This window comes from Diadema antillarum, unplaced genomic scaffold (assembly GCF_040938485.1).
Source record: "Diadema antillarum isolate AM-2024a unplaced genomic scaffold, OU_Dant_1.0 scf00000040, whole genome shotgun sequence".
NCBI classification, from domain to species: domain Eukaryota; kingdom Metazoa; phylum Echinodermata; class Echinoidea; order Diadematoida; family Diadematidae; genus Diadema; species Diadema antillarum.
Window position 1 is genome coordinate 53,872 of NW_027270929.1, and position 20,542 is coordinate 74,413.

General features: G+C 38.7%; 1 protein-coding gene across 3 annotated transcripts in view; it reads left to right on the forward strand.

Moving 5' to 3' along the window:
• LOC139711637 (syntaxin-like) overlaps window positions 1-20,542 on the forward strand; it is a 95,631-nt gene that overhangs the window by 24,954 nt on the left and 50,135 nt on the right. For all 3 annotated transcript variants that reach the window (XM_071623513.1, XM_071623500.1, XM_071623507.1), the window contains exon 4: window positions 17,015-17,089. In XM_071623513.1, coding sequence (XP_071479614.1) covers window positions 17,015-17,089 — 75 coding nt within the window. The remainder of the gene's footprint in view (window positions 1-17,014; window positions 17,090-20,542) is intronic.

The window sequence follows — 20,542 nt, forward strand, 5'->3', positions numbered from 1 at the left end:
CCTTCTTTTCTTGAACCAATATTAAAGTAAATGAATGAGATTGCCTAATAGTCTAGAATTAGAGTTTTCAGCCATGATACAGGGCTATACTCATCGTGTAAATATGTACGTATTATGTGCACATGTATTTGTACAAAATGTAGATCTGAAAACTCTTTTTCGATGCACTACATACACTGTTATACATCATGTATGTGTAGCATAAAAATGCATGAATTCACACCGCCTGCCCATCGAAGGTTGTCTCGTAAACAACCCGACGCAGCATGCCGTGGTGACCTTATCAATGTATGTGTAATTGCCTGCATCAAAACGTTGGCTTCTGTTTTCCTTCGTCAATTAAGAATAGTGCAGCCACATCCCCAGTGGCCGATGATGACATCACTTCGCATCACTCCTCTACTATTGATATCAACTGAGTGGCAGCATTCAGAAGGCCTAACAGTTTAACTCATTCCATACTGAATTCTGAAATGCCCATAGACTTATATGCAGGCCACCCAGGTTTCCGTTTGGAATGGGTAAATAGGGAAATTATCACACGAGAAAGTATATTCAACACTTAACACTGGCGTCAGTCTGACTGTCTCAGGCTGCTAGAAATCACTGGCGGACCAGTAACTTTGCAGGAATTGCCAAATGCAGAGACTCCAACCCAAAGTACCTTCTGATCTGGAGATTCTCCCGACTGAAACCCCGAGCAAACGGGAGACTCAAAGTTGATGTGTGCGAAGCGCGAAATTCCTAGGGTTCTAGATGCTCTCTGGTGCTATCTAAGGCTTATTTTTTCAACACACGATAGAAATATGCAAGAAATCCTTTCCAACGGGTGACAAAGAGCCAGGGCGGGAGAAATTAAATCTCAAACGGGAGAACGGGAGATTTTGCAAAAATGGGTTTTCGGCGGGAGATCTCCCGTCGAAAACGGGAGAGTTGGAGTCTCTGCAAATGTACTGGTTAGACATGATTGGTAAAAATGGAAAATAACACTTTTTTTTGGGGGGGGGGCAGTGAAAACTAAGAACAGGACTGGTAGGTTTTAGGTTCGGACCACTTAAAAATTGAAAAACTGGGTATCTACTGGTCCAGTGGGGACAGGTCGGATCAGTAGGGAAAATGGTTAGTGTGTAGCCCTGGTTTATTGCGAAATATTGATAACCATCTACTGGTCATTTCAGTGAAGCATCTTAGTGGCTGTTTTTTTATGAGATTTCTCAAAATGTATTCACTATTTGATAAAAAATTAAACAAACAAAATATCATACTTCAAAACATGAACCTATACCAGTACTTACAACCCATTACTTAATTTGGGATCATAAAACAAATTTTAGGAAATATACAATAGGGTTACAATCAATGGGCTCTGCTATAAGAACATTTTTTTTTTTTAAATAGACTTGTGTGATTACTTGTACATGATGTCATGGAGGTCCCTTTTAATTTCTTTAAAACCCTTTACACACTCTTCACTTTCAACCTTAATAAGTTTTGAAAGGATAATGCTACCTCTTTGAAAGTTAGTATTTAGACCTTTGCTCTTCCCTGCCAACTTTGCATTCCTTGTTGTACATTGTAAGTATGGGAACGGGCGGTGCACTTCTTGTGGAGCAAATTTTCGCTTACTGTGGCATCAGGGAATGATGAAAGAACTCCGACACAAACACACACGCACATGATCGTGCGGCAGCCTGCGAGAAAGTTCATAACGAGAAACCCAGCCTGCAAAGTAAATTACCCAACAGCGTTTGGATAGTGCCTGGTGCATAGTGATATATTACAGGAAGCTATAGATTCTACAGTTTTCTGTGGGTTTCCCCATTGTTTCAAGTACATGTTCAGTGTCTATAATACAGCTGTACACTGTGCCAGTGTTTTCCAATCCCAGTTCCTCTTTTCTGCATGGAACATAAAATCACTTTAAAGGACAAGTTCACCTTCATAGACATGTGGGTTGAGTGAATGCAGCAATATTAGTAGAACACATCAGTGAGAGTTTGAGCAAAATCGGACAATCCGTTAAAAAGTTATGAAATTTTGAAGTTTCTGCTAAGTCACGGCTGGATGAAAAGACTACTATAGCTTGTGATGTCACATGAGTACAACGATATAAAGAAAGAATAAAGAAAATTCAACGTATTTCCATTTTTCTCGCATAAGAAAAGAACACTCGACCTCTCTCTTTCAGAAGGCAGGGGGAATAATATTACCCTTAACATACAATCGTACGTCAGTAGCAAGTCGAAGAACTGTGCACTTTATATTCAAAGAGTAAAGTTTTGTGAAATTCTCTTTTTATTTTCCTTATAGTTGTACGCATACACATGTGACATCATACACTGTAGTAGTCTTCTCTTCCAGCAGTGACTGCGCAGATACTTAAAATATTTGTAACTTTTGAACGGATACTCCAATTTTCCTCAAACTTTCACTGATGTGTTCTACTAATATTGCTGCATTCTCTCAATCCTTATGTATATGAAGGTGGACTTGTCCTTTAAACATGAACTCAACTGGCACTCAATGTTGTTGTGTCAATGATGATTTTGATTCAGAGTATACAGTTATTCAAAGAAATCTAGATTGCATTGATAATACATGTACAATGTACAGTTGTAAGATTTTAAGATTAGACCCATGCAGATACAATTAAAACAATATTGTATGTTCTGTACAAGTATGAATGTGCATTGAGATTTTCAAAGACTGTTCGAGAATAAGTTTACAGTACATTGTAAATGACATGTTCCAGTGTACATTGTAGTCATGCTGTTTTTTCTGTAACTTCATGGTTTAAAACAAGAAGAGCATCATTGTAGAGAGATGGAAGGAGAGAAAAAGAAAGAGAGAGAGAGAGAGAAAGAGAGAGAGAGGGAGAGAAAGTGATGAGAAACATTGGCTCACAGAGGGAAAAAAAATACATATATACATATACAATGTATGTGTGTGTACAATATGTGCATGTGTGTTCATTGTTTTACACTACAGAACATAAGATCTTGCTGCAGCAACCTGCCATTTTTTATACTGTTCTTCATTCCTGAGCCCCTTTACAGCATACGTTGTAGTCTGATGTGTCCTGTAGAGTGGGCAGACTCTCATTTTTATAGAAAAGATACAAATATCTGTAATTGTGACACTGAGCATCATTATTAAGGTACTATTTACCTTATATAGGGAGCAGTGATTTAAAAAATGTTCAAATTGTCACATTTGATGCATTGCATGTATAGGTCAGTTATCACAAAAGCCTAATGAAAATACATACATGTACATACGGTACAAAGGAGATTTTTATATACTATTTTTCTCACTGAACCATAATGGTAGACAGTTTAGTCTGGAAACAATTTTATTTTAACTATTGTTCACATTTTGTATATTTTACAATACTTAGCATTGATTATAGAATTTATACTGATTAATTTTTATTTTTTTTTTTACACTGGTTGTTTCTATTCCTAACTCAAATTTCAGAACTACTTTGAAGCACTAAAGCTGGGTTTTTGTTTCTGCTGCAAATGGTACACAATGCCTTACAAGAGGAAAGGGATGGGGACTCAGTTAAATTCCGTATGAACATTTAAAAATTGATAAAAGAGGCTGATATACAATTTGTATTTGTACATTGTATTGTACAATGTAGATGTGCAAAGGCATGACAGTTGATGGCAAGTATCATAGGGGGTGAGATACAGACAGTAACACAACGAGTTATGTACAACAATACAGCAGCCGTCCCCATTAGCAATCCCCCATGATCACCAAGTTCTGTCATTGTGCATTATTGCTGCAATATAAAGACTTACCATGTACTGTAAAAAACGATATTTTTGCGGCATGAAATTTTCGCGAATTGGAGCCGTCGGCCTTTTTCGCAGCATGAATTTTTTTGCGAGTTGCCTCTTACATTCAATGCGTATAGTGTAGACAAGAACTTTTACGTGCATTTTAATTTCGCGAATCTTGGCTCTTGCCAAATTCGCAAAATTAAAATGCACACAAACATTCCTAGTTTTACAGCAAGTTGCTTTAATAGCAGAGTACCAACAAAGGGGAATAGACAAAGAAGAAAAAAGAATAGAATATAAAATACATTGAAATTCAAGAAAGGGAATAACTGATCTGCGGAGTGGCTGCAAAGTAATGCCAAATGGGGTTAGGAGGCAGGAGCTAATACTGGGTGTGGAGCGCGTTACATCAACGTGGAGTCACGCCGAGCCCGTATCGATAGAAATTGATTTTCCTGGTGTGCCAGGCTTAAATAGCTGGGTCGTGTGTGCACATGTGTTATGTGGCACCCTCGCCTCAGCTGCATGCATGTTTCTGCATCTCGGTCTGTCCCCTTTCCCACCCCACTCATCTCTCCTCCACTGCACTCTTCTCCTCCACCGGGTCTGCCTGCCTGCCTGCCTGCCCGCCCTTCCCCCTATCCTCTCATAGCAGCTCACTCTATATTCATGCATCTCTTAAAGGTCCAGTTTACCTTTAGGAGCAGTGTTGTCAAAAAAATGTTCAAGATACCACATTTGATGCATACATGTACATGTGTAGGTCTGTTGTATCACAAAACATCCTACCATATGAAATTTTTGCAATAAAGCCTAAAATATAAGGAGATTTTTATATATGAGTGTTTTTCTCAATAAACCGTAGCTGTAGACGGTTTAGTCTGGAAAAATTTTTTTATATTAACTATTGTTCACATTTTGTGTATTTAACAACACTAAACATCGATTATACGGATTCAAATTTTTACAGCTTTTTTTTGGTTGTTTCTATCCCTAACTCACATTTTAGAACTATTTAAAAAAATTTTGAATTTTGTTTCATCTGCAAATGGTAAATTATGCCTTTAAAGGGAAGCCGATTGGCAGATATTATGGCTCTTCCATTGAATCAATCCTCATTGGTTGCCTGCCACAGTACAATCGAAAAACCACGACTAGCGCAGGCCAGCTACTGTGGAATACAATTGTCTGTCAGCAAATTATGATATGAATATTTGCGCGTAGACGTGGAGGTCGGCCGGAAGAAGTTCATAAACCCTTTGATAATTTCTGTGAATGGGGCCTATGGCAAGAACCTTCAAGTACATGGTGTGAACGTTTTGCTGAAGCATTACGCAGATTTCTGAATATGAAATTCTGAGTCAAACCAGCCTTTGCAATTCATAGCCATCCCATTTGATACGGTTCTTTTAATCTTCAGCTATTAGAACTTCACATTGGATTGAAGCTGGTGATTCAGTGAAGTATTTATAATTATGTATTGATAATCTGCTCATGTTTTGCTCTTCTACATGAGGTAGAATTTACAATGTAGATGTTTAGGAATGGTAGGAAAGAAATCAATAATGAAAAAAAAATGAAACATGAGCACATTTACAGTGTATATACAGTATGTAGCATTGAATTCCAGACCTTGCAAAATTAGAACATGTATATTGAAAGCTTGAAGAATGGGAAGGGGGCAAAAAGAAAAAAGAAATCATCCATGAGTTGCAGAGTGAGAAATAAGGATATGGAGACAATGATATCTCTGTAAGCTGTGCTGTTTTCCCCTTCATGAGATTTGTGCACTGTGACTGGCAAGGGTGTGTGTTTTTTCGCAGCTCCCCCTCCTACAATGTATATGTACTGGCTGTCCTCAGTAATCAGATATAGGCGTACAATGTAAGTGGCCCGGGGGCACCAGCCCACTCCCCCACCCCTCCCCTACCCCAAAGCAAAAGAAAAAGATGAAAAAAGGAGGTGATAAAGAGGCAAGGGAGAAGAACAAGAAGGGGGCGAAGATGAAGATGCAAAGGGGTTCGGCATACGGCCCAGTAAATCTTGTTGCCCTGACAGCGAGGGGTAACGCCTATCGTCGGAGGCATCTTTTTGGGGGCTCGCTCATCCACAGCTGTGGCAATGCGGTGTCATTGCCTGCATATAAAGGGTAGTGACTGTGGAAGATATTTAAGTGGAAGAAGAATGTCTTGCACTTGTTCAGAGATATATCCTTACATGTAGCTCCAAATGGAGGACAATTGTAATGGTTGCAAAACTAGAGATGTTTGGTCATCTTGGAAAACAAACCACAAGAGCAGAAACCATAAAACATCTGAGTTTTTAGTGATACGTTGCCATATACTTTACACATAAAGCTGTGGTATCAAGTTTTATTGATATTCTTGGATCCTTGAGTGTCGGAGGCTATCTGTCTGTAGATCTGCTAATTAGTGAAAATACAAGCAAATAGCAGAGAGGTGCAGTCATGCAAAACACCAGTCAAAACCACTGTATAGTTTTTACAGTACTTACTTATTGGGTATGGCAGCCTTCATTTTTCTTCCGTATATTTCTTACTTTGTTCATAGACAGTAACACAGTTTGCATTATTTTCTGGTTTCCAGTTGTAACCCATAGGAAAGTTTGCCTTGATGGAAGTTCACCAAAACACAAATTCTTAGTCATAATATCTGGCAAATTGTAGCTTGTTTTCATTTCTGGTACTGTACAATGTCGGACTGGATATTTTTGTGTTTTTTGTAGGTGAATACAGAATACCCCACCAATGGCTCCACCCCTACCCCATCCCTCTCTACACCCCCCCCCCCCCCCCCCCCCCCATCCATCTCCACTGTGCTCGGGATATTCTCATGCATCTTTAAATCCTAAATATGACAGCCATTAATACCGCAATGACAAACTGCCTTCTCCAGTGATGATATCCTCTACTCATCCCTCTCTCATCCCCCCTCCCCCCCCCCCCCCCGGTTCTTCTCCTACGTGTACCTCCGATCTCTTCCCTTTGGAGAAAAAAATCTAAACAAAAATGACAACAGGGAGAGAAAGATAAAAGAAAAAAAATGATGGCTGGGCTGGAAATGAGTGAGCCACCTTGACTTTCCTGATTTGCTAACTTGGTTGATTGGTGTGATATTCACTTAGGATTGGAAGATGTGCCCAAGGTCTCCACAAGCCATTGCCGGGAGTCTAGAGCAGACGTGGGCAAAGCCTATTGCTCCACTTCTCAATCTCGACGGTTGGCCCCCTTTCACACTGAGAGGAAGACTTGCCCGTGCAGTGAATATATCACCTACATGTACTGTACAGTCAGTCTTGAACCATCTCTCGGAAAGTATTTGCAGTCCCATGCAATGGCCCACCGTACTTTTGTTTTGTATCATTGCACTTATATCTAAATATTTTGGGCATCAACATCTGTACACTTAATTGTATTACTGTATATCCATGCATTCACACTATTACTGTGGTGTATGTGTAGATTTTGGTGGGTATTAGCGATGCAAGAAGTTTGCTGTTGTTTTTGTGCAGCAGTAGTACAGTATTTTTACTGATGAAACATTGCATTTTCCTTCACTTCTGTGAACAAGTATACAGTACAAGATGTACAATTTGTACATAATTCATGAATTAAGCCATCATTTGTGTTTATGATTACATTGACTATTTACCGTATTGCAAACAGTATAGTGATATGGGGGGGGGGGAGGGGGATATGTACAATGTACATGATTATAAGAATTGCTTCATTTTGAATACTTTCTGTCACTGCATTTGATCAGGAAATGATGATAATGATATTCTTGTGATGTTGATTCAATGGTGATGAAGATATATGATAATTTTGAATATTTCTCTGTTTCTTGGATCAGAAATCTGTCTAAAGTTCCTCTTGCCCAAAGAACTTTCTATGTGGCATGCACCAAATTTAGCTGAGGAGCAGATTAATGACAGTTCTAAGAAAGCTTCATTTCACACTATGCCATATCGTGCTTTGCCCACATTATCTGACAAGCATGGCCAACAAGTACAGGTCATATTTGCTTTTTTTTTTCTTTTTTTAACCCATGGTGTCATAGTATTGTTACTTGTCATGGCCGTCATGTATCAGAGCATTTCCAGTTTTGGTAAGCAATGGATTAACCAGTTGGGGAAAGTTGCGCAATGCGTGACACTTTGGGCTGTTATGCCCAAGACAGGCAGATGCCTCTACTGCCACATGTGAATCGGGCCTGGAAAGCTAATTACGTGACAGAACGCATCAAATTGGCTCAAGTCAAGCGGACTCCGGGGCTTCCGCCGGGAATGATACATTATGTACACTCCTGGTCAGCCGAGTCTTCAGTCTGTGTGTTTGTGTCGTGTGTGTGTGTGTGTGTGTGTGTGTGTGTGTGCGTGTGTGCATGTGTGAGCTTGCGTGCATGTGCGTGTGTGCGTCGGTAATTGTAAGTGTTTATGTAGGGGTGGGGTGCAGTGGGATGCATTGTTGGTGTTTTGGTGGCACTCTCAAACACCTAATCAATCTTTCCACCAAAATGATTGAAGAGACTTGATGGGAAGTAGCTTTGATAAGACAAAGGAAGAAAAGTGTCTTCACTACTCTTATACCTGTGCTAAATTAAATATCAATTGGTCATCAGCTAGTTGGTGAAAGGTCATGATACAATCATATGACTAATACACTGAGGATAGAAAATGGTACATTGTATATTGTGAGCAATGACGTCACTTCAGGCTATAATTTCAAAATTTGACTGGATGCCAGTGGCACAATGCAGCTTTGCAGCCATCCAAACTTGAGTGACTCCATGTTACACGTTGTACAATGTATAATGAAATATTGTGTATCTAAAGACCATAAAGTATATATTACAAGTATTGCCTTCCCTATGATTGTGATTTAACACTTGACAGTCTCTTGGGAATTACAGCATGTGTCTTCCCCTTTGGCCAATACACATAATGTACATGTACACATTTTATTTTCCCTCAGTGTTGTGAGTTTCAGAGGAAATATAACCTCACAAGCAAACAATAACTCCTACACTGTATGGGGATGTACAGGTGTTACATGACACTCCTGAAAAGGCAATATCTGTTTCACAGGGAATTGCTTTAATACTATCCCTAACACTGTGAAATAGCCATGACCCTGATACTATTTGCATACAGATGCAGCAATGAATGAAGATTAGGGTATTATCTTTTTGAAGTCATTTCTGTGCATATCTACTAGGTGTTTCAAAAAACATTTCCCACTTTTGATTCTTAATAGTTCATAAACTATACATCAGATAACAATGTCATTGATATGAGTAATAGCTGAATAGTGTACAATTTGGTTGAAGGTGGTTTGAATATGAAAGCATAAATCAGTTTCATGAAATCCATGATTAATTTCACAGTTAGGTTCCAGATTTTGCTCTATTTTCAACCCTCTGTACAAAATTTCACTTTGCACAGGGGTCAATGGGTGTGTATGGGAGTGTGTGGTTAACACCCTGACAATGGTCCTAAACAATGGTTAGGGTTTGAATGCTTCATTATTTATTCATAAGAAATTCCACTATCACAACTAGTCTTTATTCAGCCTCTGGCAATATCTGTGTAAAGTCAAACGCCTGTCGATACTGTCGTTGAGTGGCGACAGTGCTCTCCCTACTTCTGAAAAACGAAATTACAATGAATACCTTCTGTTCTATCGTAAACATGGTGACAGGAAGCAAAGAAAATCAATTAGAGTATACACTTGTGTAAATGGAGCCTTAAATAAATCTACTGTGAAACATATCGCCCCAATGATAAATGCTGCTGAACTCTTTGCCAAAAATGATTCCTTGAAAAAGCGAAAAATCTGTCAGACTATTTAATTAGTAGACAGTTGCATTAAAATAAGGAACTTTAGATCATTTATGTTTATTTATATCCCAAATTTAGTGATATGTGAAGCAAATATTGGAAATGATTGCCAGCTGGAATGGAATGTGGTGTTTGCAAGCACTTGGAAACATGTGCTTCCTTTTTCCATGTGCATGCATTTACCCTTTACCGTGCATGAATCCAGACTAGCAGTGCCCAGGGCAATCCACATGAATTATTGATTAAGCATTCATGTGCCAGGGAGCGCCAGACTGACGCCCAGTCAACAGGTGGTTCAGGCATGTCCATTGTTCAGGGCCATTGTCAGCACACACTCACATACACATCATTGGTTCCTGTGCAAGGTTCATTTTTTGTACAGAGGGTTAAAATTTGACCAAAATCTGAAACCTTACTTCAAAATCAATCTTAGATTTAATGAAACTGATTTAAGTTTTCACAGTCAAATCACCTCCAACCAAATTGTACACTATTCAGCTATTATTTATATCAATGACAGTTTTATCGGATGAATAGTTTTTGAACTATTAATGATCAAAAGTGGGAAATGTTTTTTGAAACACCTAGTACTTGTATACACACCCTCATTTTTAACTCGCAATGTGTGCAGCAATAAAATGGTCGTGTGTGTGAATAATTGATTTATAGTGACTGGCTGTTGAGGGCAGTTTGAGTGTAATGCAGTTTAGCACTGGTAAGAGTGACTGTGCTATTGTGTTGATACCATGGAATGCCACTAGCTCAAAAGCTGTCTCCCAAATGTAGTTCACTTTGTGACATCACTATTGTACTGAGAGGTCTTGCAGTAGTTACAGCATGGAAGACTTGATGTTACAAAATACACATACAGGTGTAGAGTTTACACATTTATGGAATTCCCCTGTATAGTTCTTGTCAGCAAGACTTTATTCACTGATCTCAGTCTCAACATTAGGTGGGCCATGGCAGACATACTGTAAATGAATGATCATCCTTGAAAATTGATTGTAGATTTCTTTGGACCTTTGCCTACAAATTATAGTAGGCCCTCAATTATGCACATCTGTTGTAATGCATAAATTTCCACAACAACAACAACAACAAAAAAAAAAAGCCAACAGATCATTGCTGTGTTAATGACCTGAAAAACCAGATGGAAAGGCATTATAATCTAGCATTATAAATGATTCTTGAAGAAACAAAAAACAAAAGCAGTAAGTTATGATGGGACTATTAAAGGAAAGGGCATGGCAAGGTTTGACTTGCCCTTTAAGCCTGAACTGTGGGAAGGAAGGACTGGTTGCCTTTAAGTGCACTCCAGCTCTCAGGCCATGTTTGTGTACTCTAAACAGCAGTGGGCTCGGGCTGGTTTGATTAATATAAAGTGACTTCACATCTGGGGAAGATAGTGACACACCCAGAAAAGCCAAGGGCTCTGAACACAAAGCCTTTTCTCTCTCCCTCTCTCTATTTCTTTCTCTCTCGCAATCCTTCTCTACCACAAACACTCTCTCTTGTTTATTTAACAGAACAGTGTACATGTTGTGTTACACTGATGTAATATAAAACCTGATAATAGCATAAAGTGCCTGCAGTAGTAGGGAAGATCAGCTATGAGCAGTGCTCCTTCCTTTATACGATGCATGCATTCATAGAATTCTGTAAACATAGCCTTGCTGTGACAGTGAAATATACATGAAACAGCAGAAATTTGTCTCTATGTATATCAAGATGAGAAAAGAGATCTCTTGACGAAGGTCAAGAGAACAGCAAGACGTTGTACCAACGGTGAAAAGTATTCATGCATGTATCACTTGACAGTTCATAGATATGCTTCAAGAAGTGAGTTTTAAAGCTGATGACGAAAATTGGATTAAACATCAAGACTTTTGAGCATACTGTATACTTGCCTGTGAAACTTACTCAGCATGTGTCTGTCAATGTACACTTGGTATCTGTCCCATTCATTATCAGCTTTACCTCACTGTATGCATCACTATTTCATCCTGTAATACAACATGGACCATTTTGTTGAAATGGTGGTGTTGGTTTGGGGGGGGGGGGGTGGTTGGGGAGGGGTGCAGGAGGGAGGAAGTTTGCCTCTTGTGAAATTGGAGTCCATATTATTGGATTTCTAAGTGGCACCATTGACAGGAAATGCAGGAAATGCAGGAAATACATGCAGTTGTGAATGTTCAGAACATTCTTGAAGCAACACTCATATCTCAGAATTACTTGGTCTTCTCAGCACGAGATTGTTTTTTCTAGTTTCTACTTTTTCATTACATTGTACTCTTCTGATCTGTAGATTTGGTTCAGACTTGCAGTGATTTTGGCCTAAAGTCGACGCACCGAGAGAAGCGGACATGGGATTGTTTTTGTTTTTGTTTTTTTTTGAAAAATTCCGACGGTGATGGATAAAGTCTCGGCAAGTAAGGTCACAACGTTCAGTTCGTGAAGAAAACTAGCTCGGGAGAGGGAGGGGGTAAGAGAGATAGCAGTAGAAGCAGTATGAAGGGTGAGGAAAATGGGGGGGGGGGGGAGGAGGGGGTAAGGGGGAGAGGAAGTGGTAAAGTGGGTTGCGTACAAAATTTCTGCCATGCAGATACGATCTCTCGGGTAATGTCCCATTGGGTATATTCATTCATTAGCATGCAGAGGTGAGGGGAGGCAAGCAGCCAGTGCTAGGAGTAGTAGTCTCCAAGTCCAGACTGTATATCTTTCTTTGCCTTCCAATGTTTCTCAAACATGCAGCTGTGTATAATAGCAAGTTGAAGAAGGTTACAGTATGCAATAGCGTCACTATGCACTGTAATCTTCAATGTTGATGCTACATTTTTGGGTAATGAAATTAATTTTTCTCTGGAACTCACATTTTACAGGTGACAACTATCAGTTCAACCCCCCTCCCCAACATCTTACAGTTGAATATCTGAATATTAGACTGACTCAAGTCCAAATTTGGCTATTATCTTTAGAGACCCCTTTCAAAGCAGGGAAATTATATGTGTCCATGTACTCATAATCTACACTAAGACTATAAAATGAAGATAATTTCAATGCCACATAAATACTGCTGTATGCTCAGTCCATTATAAAAATAAAAACTACTTTTTGTGTGTTTTCAATTTCTGTGATAATTATATAAATAGTTGTGATGTAACATCGTGTGTTCAGAAAATAAACAAAATGTTTGTACAAAATGTATGTTTGTTTGTTTTTTCACGGGTAAATACAACATTGTGTTACAACATTGTGTTTCAAAAACTAAAATGCTTTAAAGTCTCCACACTAGGAAATATATATGTGTAGTATCTTCAAATTTGAATCAAGTTTTCAGCAAGCTCTTTACAAATGCAGCTTAACTAGAGAAGTACTACACATATGTTGTACTAGAAAATACTTTCTACATTGTATGTTTAGGGGCATTTTGGGTTGATTTTGTGAATTGCCTACACTGTAGTGTTTGTGAAACTCATACATGTAGCCCAGAGATTACTGGTTCACATTTAAGAGAAAATGCTGTGACAGGATATGCATAGATGGGAAATCTCTTTTTTTTCTCTCTCGAAAAGGGATGATGCTTCTTTATCATACTGTCACTGGTTCTTGATTGCAAATTCAGTCACATGAGGAACTGTTTTTCAAGTCCCAGTTTGTAAACTGTTATGCTCGCAATATATATTGTGCAAAGAGTATACATTGTATGTGATGCAAACAGATGATCAATATTTGCAAAGTAGAGTCTGGAAAGTTAGGCTATACTGCAGGAGGGCTCTTGTGAGCGGGGAGACAGGAGTGTAAGGGGTGCGTCGCGCTGGATGCATGCGTATGTGTGTGTGTGTGTGTGTGTGTGTGACCATGTGTGTTAGCTTGCATGTGGATATACACTTGTATCAGGGAGGTGTGTGTGTGTGTGTGTGTGTGTGTGTGAGTGAGCGAGCTTGGCTGTATTATACATGTACAGTCAGAGCATTCACTGTGTGTGGGCTGACACTGGTACATGTGCAGGGAAAAGTGGGGAAAAAAAGACGAAAAAAGGAGAGATGTCAGAAGAGAGGGGGAGAAAGAGAGGAACAGAAAATGAGCAAGTGGCACCAGAATGGTACGAGGTACTCCATAATGCTGTATGCGGTAGTTAGAAATGCTCCAGCCCTAAATGCTGATGCATTCCTGTTTGCTCAGTTTAAGTATGTGACTTCTGCACCGGGGCATATATATCGCTCTGCGTGCAGTCACAACAGAATTCAGAGGTTTTTAATATCTTGTGTGAGGCTCGTTTTACTTTCACTAACTACAGTGTACCTTTCTTGCAGGCATGTATAGGTATTTCTGTCATACGCAAAATAGGTATTTGGGCAAGTGCCCTGTATGTTTAAAGAGGAATTATATCCTGATATAATGTTGCTTTGTATAGAACCAGAAAAAACAGATGGGTAGATCAGTGAAAATTTGGAGAAAAATCAGACACACACAAAAAGTTATCAATCGATAAAGTTTCGAGAGTAAGACAAATTGGCAACTCTGTGTGACGTAGGTGTTGAGCAGCTCTTTTTTTGTTATACTCTGCAAAATTTCACTCATTTTAATTTTTCTCACACAAAAGATTTTCTTTTGATCTGTTCTTGGTATATACCAAGAACAAAAAAAAAAAAAACATAATAAGAGTTATATGTTTTTGCATGTCATCTTTCCGCGATGAAGTTCTGTCTGTGTCATGATATCTGATAAAAATAAATGAGTCAAATTTTGTGTACAAAACTAATGGAGAGCTGCTCGACACCTGTACAATGTACATCTCACAGAGTTGCCAGTTTTTCTTACTACTTTATCAGTGCATAACTTTGTCTGTGTGTCTAATTTTTTCCCAAATTTTCACCTACATGTATCTACTTTTCTGATTTCTCTGTTTTCATCCGAAGCAACGTAATATCACAATGGAATTCCCCTTTAATAGACAGATACCTATCAGTTTGCTTGCCCAGCAATGCATTTCAGTTGCCCTTGGCAACCAGCCCTGTGGGTTTGCATCACCCTGTGTCAATACAAGAACCTTCTCGTAGGAACTAGAAGTGATTTATTTTGGTATTTCACACACATACATCTGGAAAATAATTGAAATAGATTATTTTGATAGGGATGAAGAAATATGAAAAGGAGCCTTTTTTATCAGAGTAATGATAAAAGAGGCATGATCATAAAATGTGTCTTCTTTGTCAATTCACACATGATGTAAAGAAATCCTAATAAAGACAACTTACAAATGTACAGACACAAATATTAAATAAGTTTGGCAGGAGAAGAGATGGGTTGTCTCTTCTTCACTGCCTCTGTCAATCAGAGCCCATTATAAAGCACATACATTTGTATCAAAATGTTGGTTTCACTAGTGACATTGAATACCTACCATACTAATCTTGATATCTTATGCAATACTGCTCAAGATCTTTTCGTTTTGCAGACTTTTGTCTAAATGAAGCCACGCAGTGTATTGCAGTATGCCCAAAAGTTGTTGTCTGCAGTTACATATTGTACCTCCCAGCTCAATTTGTAGCAGGTTGTAGAAGCTGCCATTCATTTCCTGCAAATCTTGTGGATTTTGCTACTTTTGTTGTCACAAATACCCCTCGTCTGCGAAAATTGGCTATTATGGACCCAGTGTGAAAAAGTGCATGGTACAGAAGATCCCACATTCACAGTGTCAGTTGAATTTGAAATGCTTAGCAGTGTGCTGAATAACATGCAATGTGATTGTGGAACATGCACACTATTGTTCATTTTTTTTTTAATTCATACATTGGAGCCTAGGTTCAGAGGAAATGATGTTACATGTTGTTTCTTTAATCTGTAAATGTGTGGCTGCAAATGCTGTTCAAATTTGTGAGAAAAATGCTACAAAGACAGAATATTGCCATTGTTTTATGGATCTTGGTTGTTGTTATGTTCTTCAGAGCATTTTTGTGAGTATGGTCGTGGATTTCAACCATGTACAAGTGTACACATAAAGCGCAGTTAATTTACAGAGCTCTGTAAACAACAGAATTGTCTACATTTTTCTGAATGCCTGTACAGCAGAATTTGAGATCCGTAAAAGTGTATGATTCTTTGACACTCAGCCATATCAAATATTGTAGATGGAAGGACAGCTCAAATGTGTATCTTAATAAGGCCACCACACACTACACGATCAGACTGGTCTTAAAGTCTTAAGCCAAGCTGGGTCTTAAGACCAGTCGTACGACCGGACACCGCACACTATACGACCGAACCTTACGAGTAGGCTTACAACTGTAAAGCGCACACAGGGCGCACTGCGTGCACTTGCATTTTACTGCATTGTGAATGGCTGAAATCTTACGACTGGTCGTAGAAATTCAACATGTCAAATCTCTACGACTGGCGCTAAGACCCAGTCGTACGACTAGAAAATGGCAAGACTGTGACGTCACACTTCTAGTCTTAAGGTCTTAAGACCGGCGAATCGGGGAAAAATCGTGTAGTGTGCGGCGGGCTTTATTCTTGGGAGATGTTCTTTCTCAAAGCAGTCATACTGAGATCTTATCATGCTGTCTTCTTTTGATGTGAACATACCACATGGTAGTTCATTCCAATTACACAAAGTACAGTTGACCATGCAAACAAATCAGTTGATCCATAGAACAATTGCATGTTTTGTATGGAGTGTGAACAAACCTACCTCTGACTGTATTATGAATTCATCCTTTGATGCATGGTATGTTGTTAGTGTAACACAGACTACTGCACAATCTACAATTGTACATTTTGTCACAACTTGTTAAACTCTAACGCTGTGTTAATTCTCTCATTCAGTTTTATGCCATGTGTATACAAGGAAAGTTCAGAACTTTTCCGTGACACCCCCAAATTTTCGGGTGCTGTTCGTTATTTCGAAGGTTCGCTATTCCGAAGGTTCGTTATTCCGAAGGGTCGTTAATCCGAAACACGCAAATTCCCTATACCTACAGGTTCGTTAATCCGAAAATGAAAAAGGGCTCGTTAATCCAAAAATTTGTGGCGTTATTCCGAAGGTTCGTTGTTCCGAAGATTGGTTAATCCGAAAATGAAATTTGGAACAAGGAACCTTCGGAATAACAAACCTTAGGAATAAAGAGCCTTCGGAATAACGAACCTTCGGAATAACGAGCTGTAACCAAATTTTCACCCAATATTTCACTTGCACACTAAGCCCTACTGCCCTCTTGACAAGTATTTACAGATAATGGTGTTCATTTCTGACCCAGGTACTCATATCTTTTGCATCTAATATGTATTATGTGAAAATATTGACACATTTTTAATGTCTTCCTCTTGTGTTTTGTATTTTTTTTTCCTGTCTATTGCAGAAGTGAAGGAGGAGCTGGAGGAACTGATGAATGACATCAAGAAAACTGCCAACAAAGTCAGGGGGAAGTTAAAGGGTAAGATCATGATAGCTCACCACCACCCATCCGCCTGAAATGAGCACCATCTTCTTTTATCCATCACTTGGGTACATGAAAGTCTGTCATCTCTAGTGGTCCAGAAAGAGAAATCATTTTATCACGTTTACGTTTTTGTTGTTGTTTATCTTGCTCTTCAAAGTAAATTTTGCATGTAGATCTTTAACTTTCCTTTATGTTTGTCATTTGTTTTTGTTTTTTATGCCTCTGCCACGAAGTGTCGCCGGAGGCATTATTATATATATATATAATATATATATATATATTTTTTTTTTTTGGTCGGGGGAACTCTCCTATAGAATATGTGTGAATGTGGTGGCACACTGTGTGCAGCAGATATCTGTCGGAATGAAATTCAAGTTACGGTGGTTGATGTTTGAACCCATGAAGATCATCACTATGGTTAGCGTCTTCACTGAGCAAGAAGACGGCAATGCTGCCATAAATTTTGGACGTTAATGGCCTGTTTCTTTAAAGCGCACGCTGCGCTGATCGCACAGAGAAAGGTGACAAAGCGTTCGGCTGTGTTGAGACATATCACGAACCATCCCCATCTGTAACTCTGCCAAAAAGTCACGTCAGCATCAGGCGACATAACAAGGACTGTTGCCTAGCAACCATCATCTTTCTCCAGACACATCCTGCAAATTTTACGACTCCGTTCCAAAACGGGAGCGGTCGGGCTTCGTAGATGTTTGCGGATCATTAGTGGCAAAGTGAGATATTGCCATTAAAACAGACTTTTGGTTGAAAATTGGTCTTTTATTTCCGATGAGGGAATTTGCGAATGGGATGACCTTTGTTGCAGCCCTTAAAATGGGGTTTCTTCACAGGAGAAGATATTATTGTTACAGATTTTCCATAGATAGGAAGTGAAGGAGAAAAGGATATTGTATGCCACTTTTGAAGAATCTGGGGGAACGATAATAGTATGTATTGTATTACCACAAACTGCATGGTCCTTGTAACCGAACCCTAGCTGATATTAAATGTAGGAGTCAATGCTGAATCTACATACGTAGATCCTCAAGATTATAAAGATTCTCAGACCACTAGTCCCATGCACTTGAGATGGTGTTGCATTTATTCAAACAAATGAGAATTGCTGTGCAAAAAGAAAGTATTATTTGATAAGAAATCTCAAGTGTGTACCATTCTCTAAGTTGATATTTACCTGCTGAATCAATCAGTAAAATCACCAAAAGTACTTGAATAATAATGTTTTGAAAAGGATAAAAAAGCAGAAAGAATATATTGACAGCGATGAAAAAGCCATGGCTTGCTATTCATTGAAAAAGAAAAATCAATTTACATGTATGCTCAAATCAATTTGATTTAAAAAGTCAAATATTGCTATGATCAATTCAACTGTCAAATATCTTTAGATTTGATTTTGGTTACCCATCCCCACCTCTTGCACTTGCATACAATCCAAGGTCCAGCCAGAGTAATTTCTTTCTTCAGTTTGCTTCCTGATTAAATACATTTGTAGTTGATGACCGATGGTTATAGTGATTTTACCTTTTATTATTGATTTTAATAGCCATTGTGATTTGATATGTTCACACACGGGAAACAAAAAATATCTGGAATCATTTGCCGAGAAAAGAGCATAGAAGCAAATGGACTATACTGACAAACAGACAGACAGACAGACAGACCGACAGACACACAGACAGACACACAGACAGACAGACATGCATAAAACTATGTATTTTCAAAAAACAAAAAGTGCAAAATGACTAGAATTGCAAAGACAAAACTTGAGGGGACTAAATCCATAGCAGGCATTTTACCGGGCTTCATGTAAATTTATGTACGACTTTTGCCCGTCCTGAAAACATGTGAACCCATGTACAGTACTTGTAGTCAGCTGTGCGCGTGGGCAGTACACTCACCATGTGTGGGAGGCTATTAGTATTGCAGTGCGTGGATCACGGGACAGACTGACAACGAACATGTTTAAATGACCTGGGTGTGAATTTGCATAGCTGCCGTACAATATCACAGGGGTCTGTCAATTATGCCATCGTTTATTCCTCTGTTCACGCATCAAGGACAGACCCCCCCCCCCCTTTTCTTTCCCCGTGACTAATTAGTCTATATTGGTCAGTTAAGGGTTGTGGAATCAATCTTCCATGCTGAGAGTGATTGCATTATGAATCTTACATTACTCACCCTATTGATATTGCTTAAAGGCATTGCCTAACAATGCTCCCAGTTTGCAAAAGCTGACCTGTGTTGTCCTATGCACTACCACTGCGCTTTATTGTTCGACAATAGAGCCCTTGAAAGATAGCTGTTGGGAGTGGCCACTGGTTCAAAAAAAAAAAAATTGTGAAAATCTGTGATGAGCAAATTTTTCATTTTTCCTGTAGATGGTACAGTAGTATCACATTAAGCCATTTTGGAATGGTTTATGAGCGTGATGATATTTGAGCATTGTGATAGCCATGACATCGCTTTCACACCTTGTGAGGTTGAGGGTTTCTTCTTCCAGTTTGAATATCATTATACAGGTAACCAAAATCTGACAACATTTAGAATTGAGTAACCACAATGGTTACAGTGCTTTTAAAGGGCAAGTTCACCTGTCAATGTGGATTAAGTGAATACAGCAATACAAATATGTGTAGAACACATACAGTTGTAAGTGAAAGTTTGAGGAAAATGGGACAGTCCATTCAAAAGTTATACATTTTTAAAGTTTCTGCGTGGTCACTGCCGGATGAAAAGACGTGTGATGTAATATGCATAGAATGATAATGAGGAAAATATATAGAAAATTCCACAAAATTTCATTTTGTGAAAAAAGTAGACATTCCCTCGCCTTGTTACTGGTGTTAACAGTAATGTTTATTTTCTGTGCCTTCTGAGAGAGGAAAGTCAAGTACTCTTTCATCATGCGAGAAAAGTGAAAATATGTTTAATTTTCTTGATATTTTCTTTATATCGTTCGACACATGTGACATCACAATCTGTAGTTATTCTTCTTATTCAGCAATGGTGGCACTGAAATGTCAAAAAATTATAACCTTTGAATGGATTGTCCGATTTTTCCTCAAACTTTCACTGATATGTTCTACTATCAAAGTGTTACATCCTCTCAATTCTTATGTATATGAAGGTGAACTTGTCCTTTAAACTTATGGAGACACAGGACAAGGCAACCTTTCAAAGGATTTCCATTTTCATTTTTTGCATTTTAAAAATGAATACATTGAAAAATAGACGAGACTTGTCTGTATGTTATTTCTTCATCCAAGTCTCTTCCTTTTTTTTTTCTTTTACTGTTTTGCTATATAACTCTAAAAGGCTGCAGAATTGGTTATCTCTCTCTTTCTAGGAGCCCACTGTTGATATAGATACCATGGCTGGCACCACGTTTTTAAAAGTGGGGGGGGGGGGCAGTTAATCATTTCTGGTGGCACT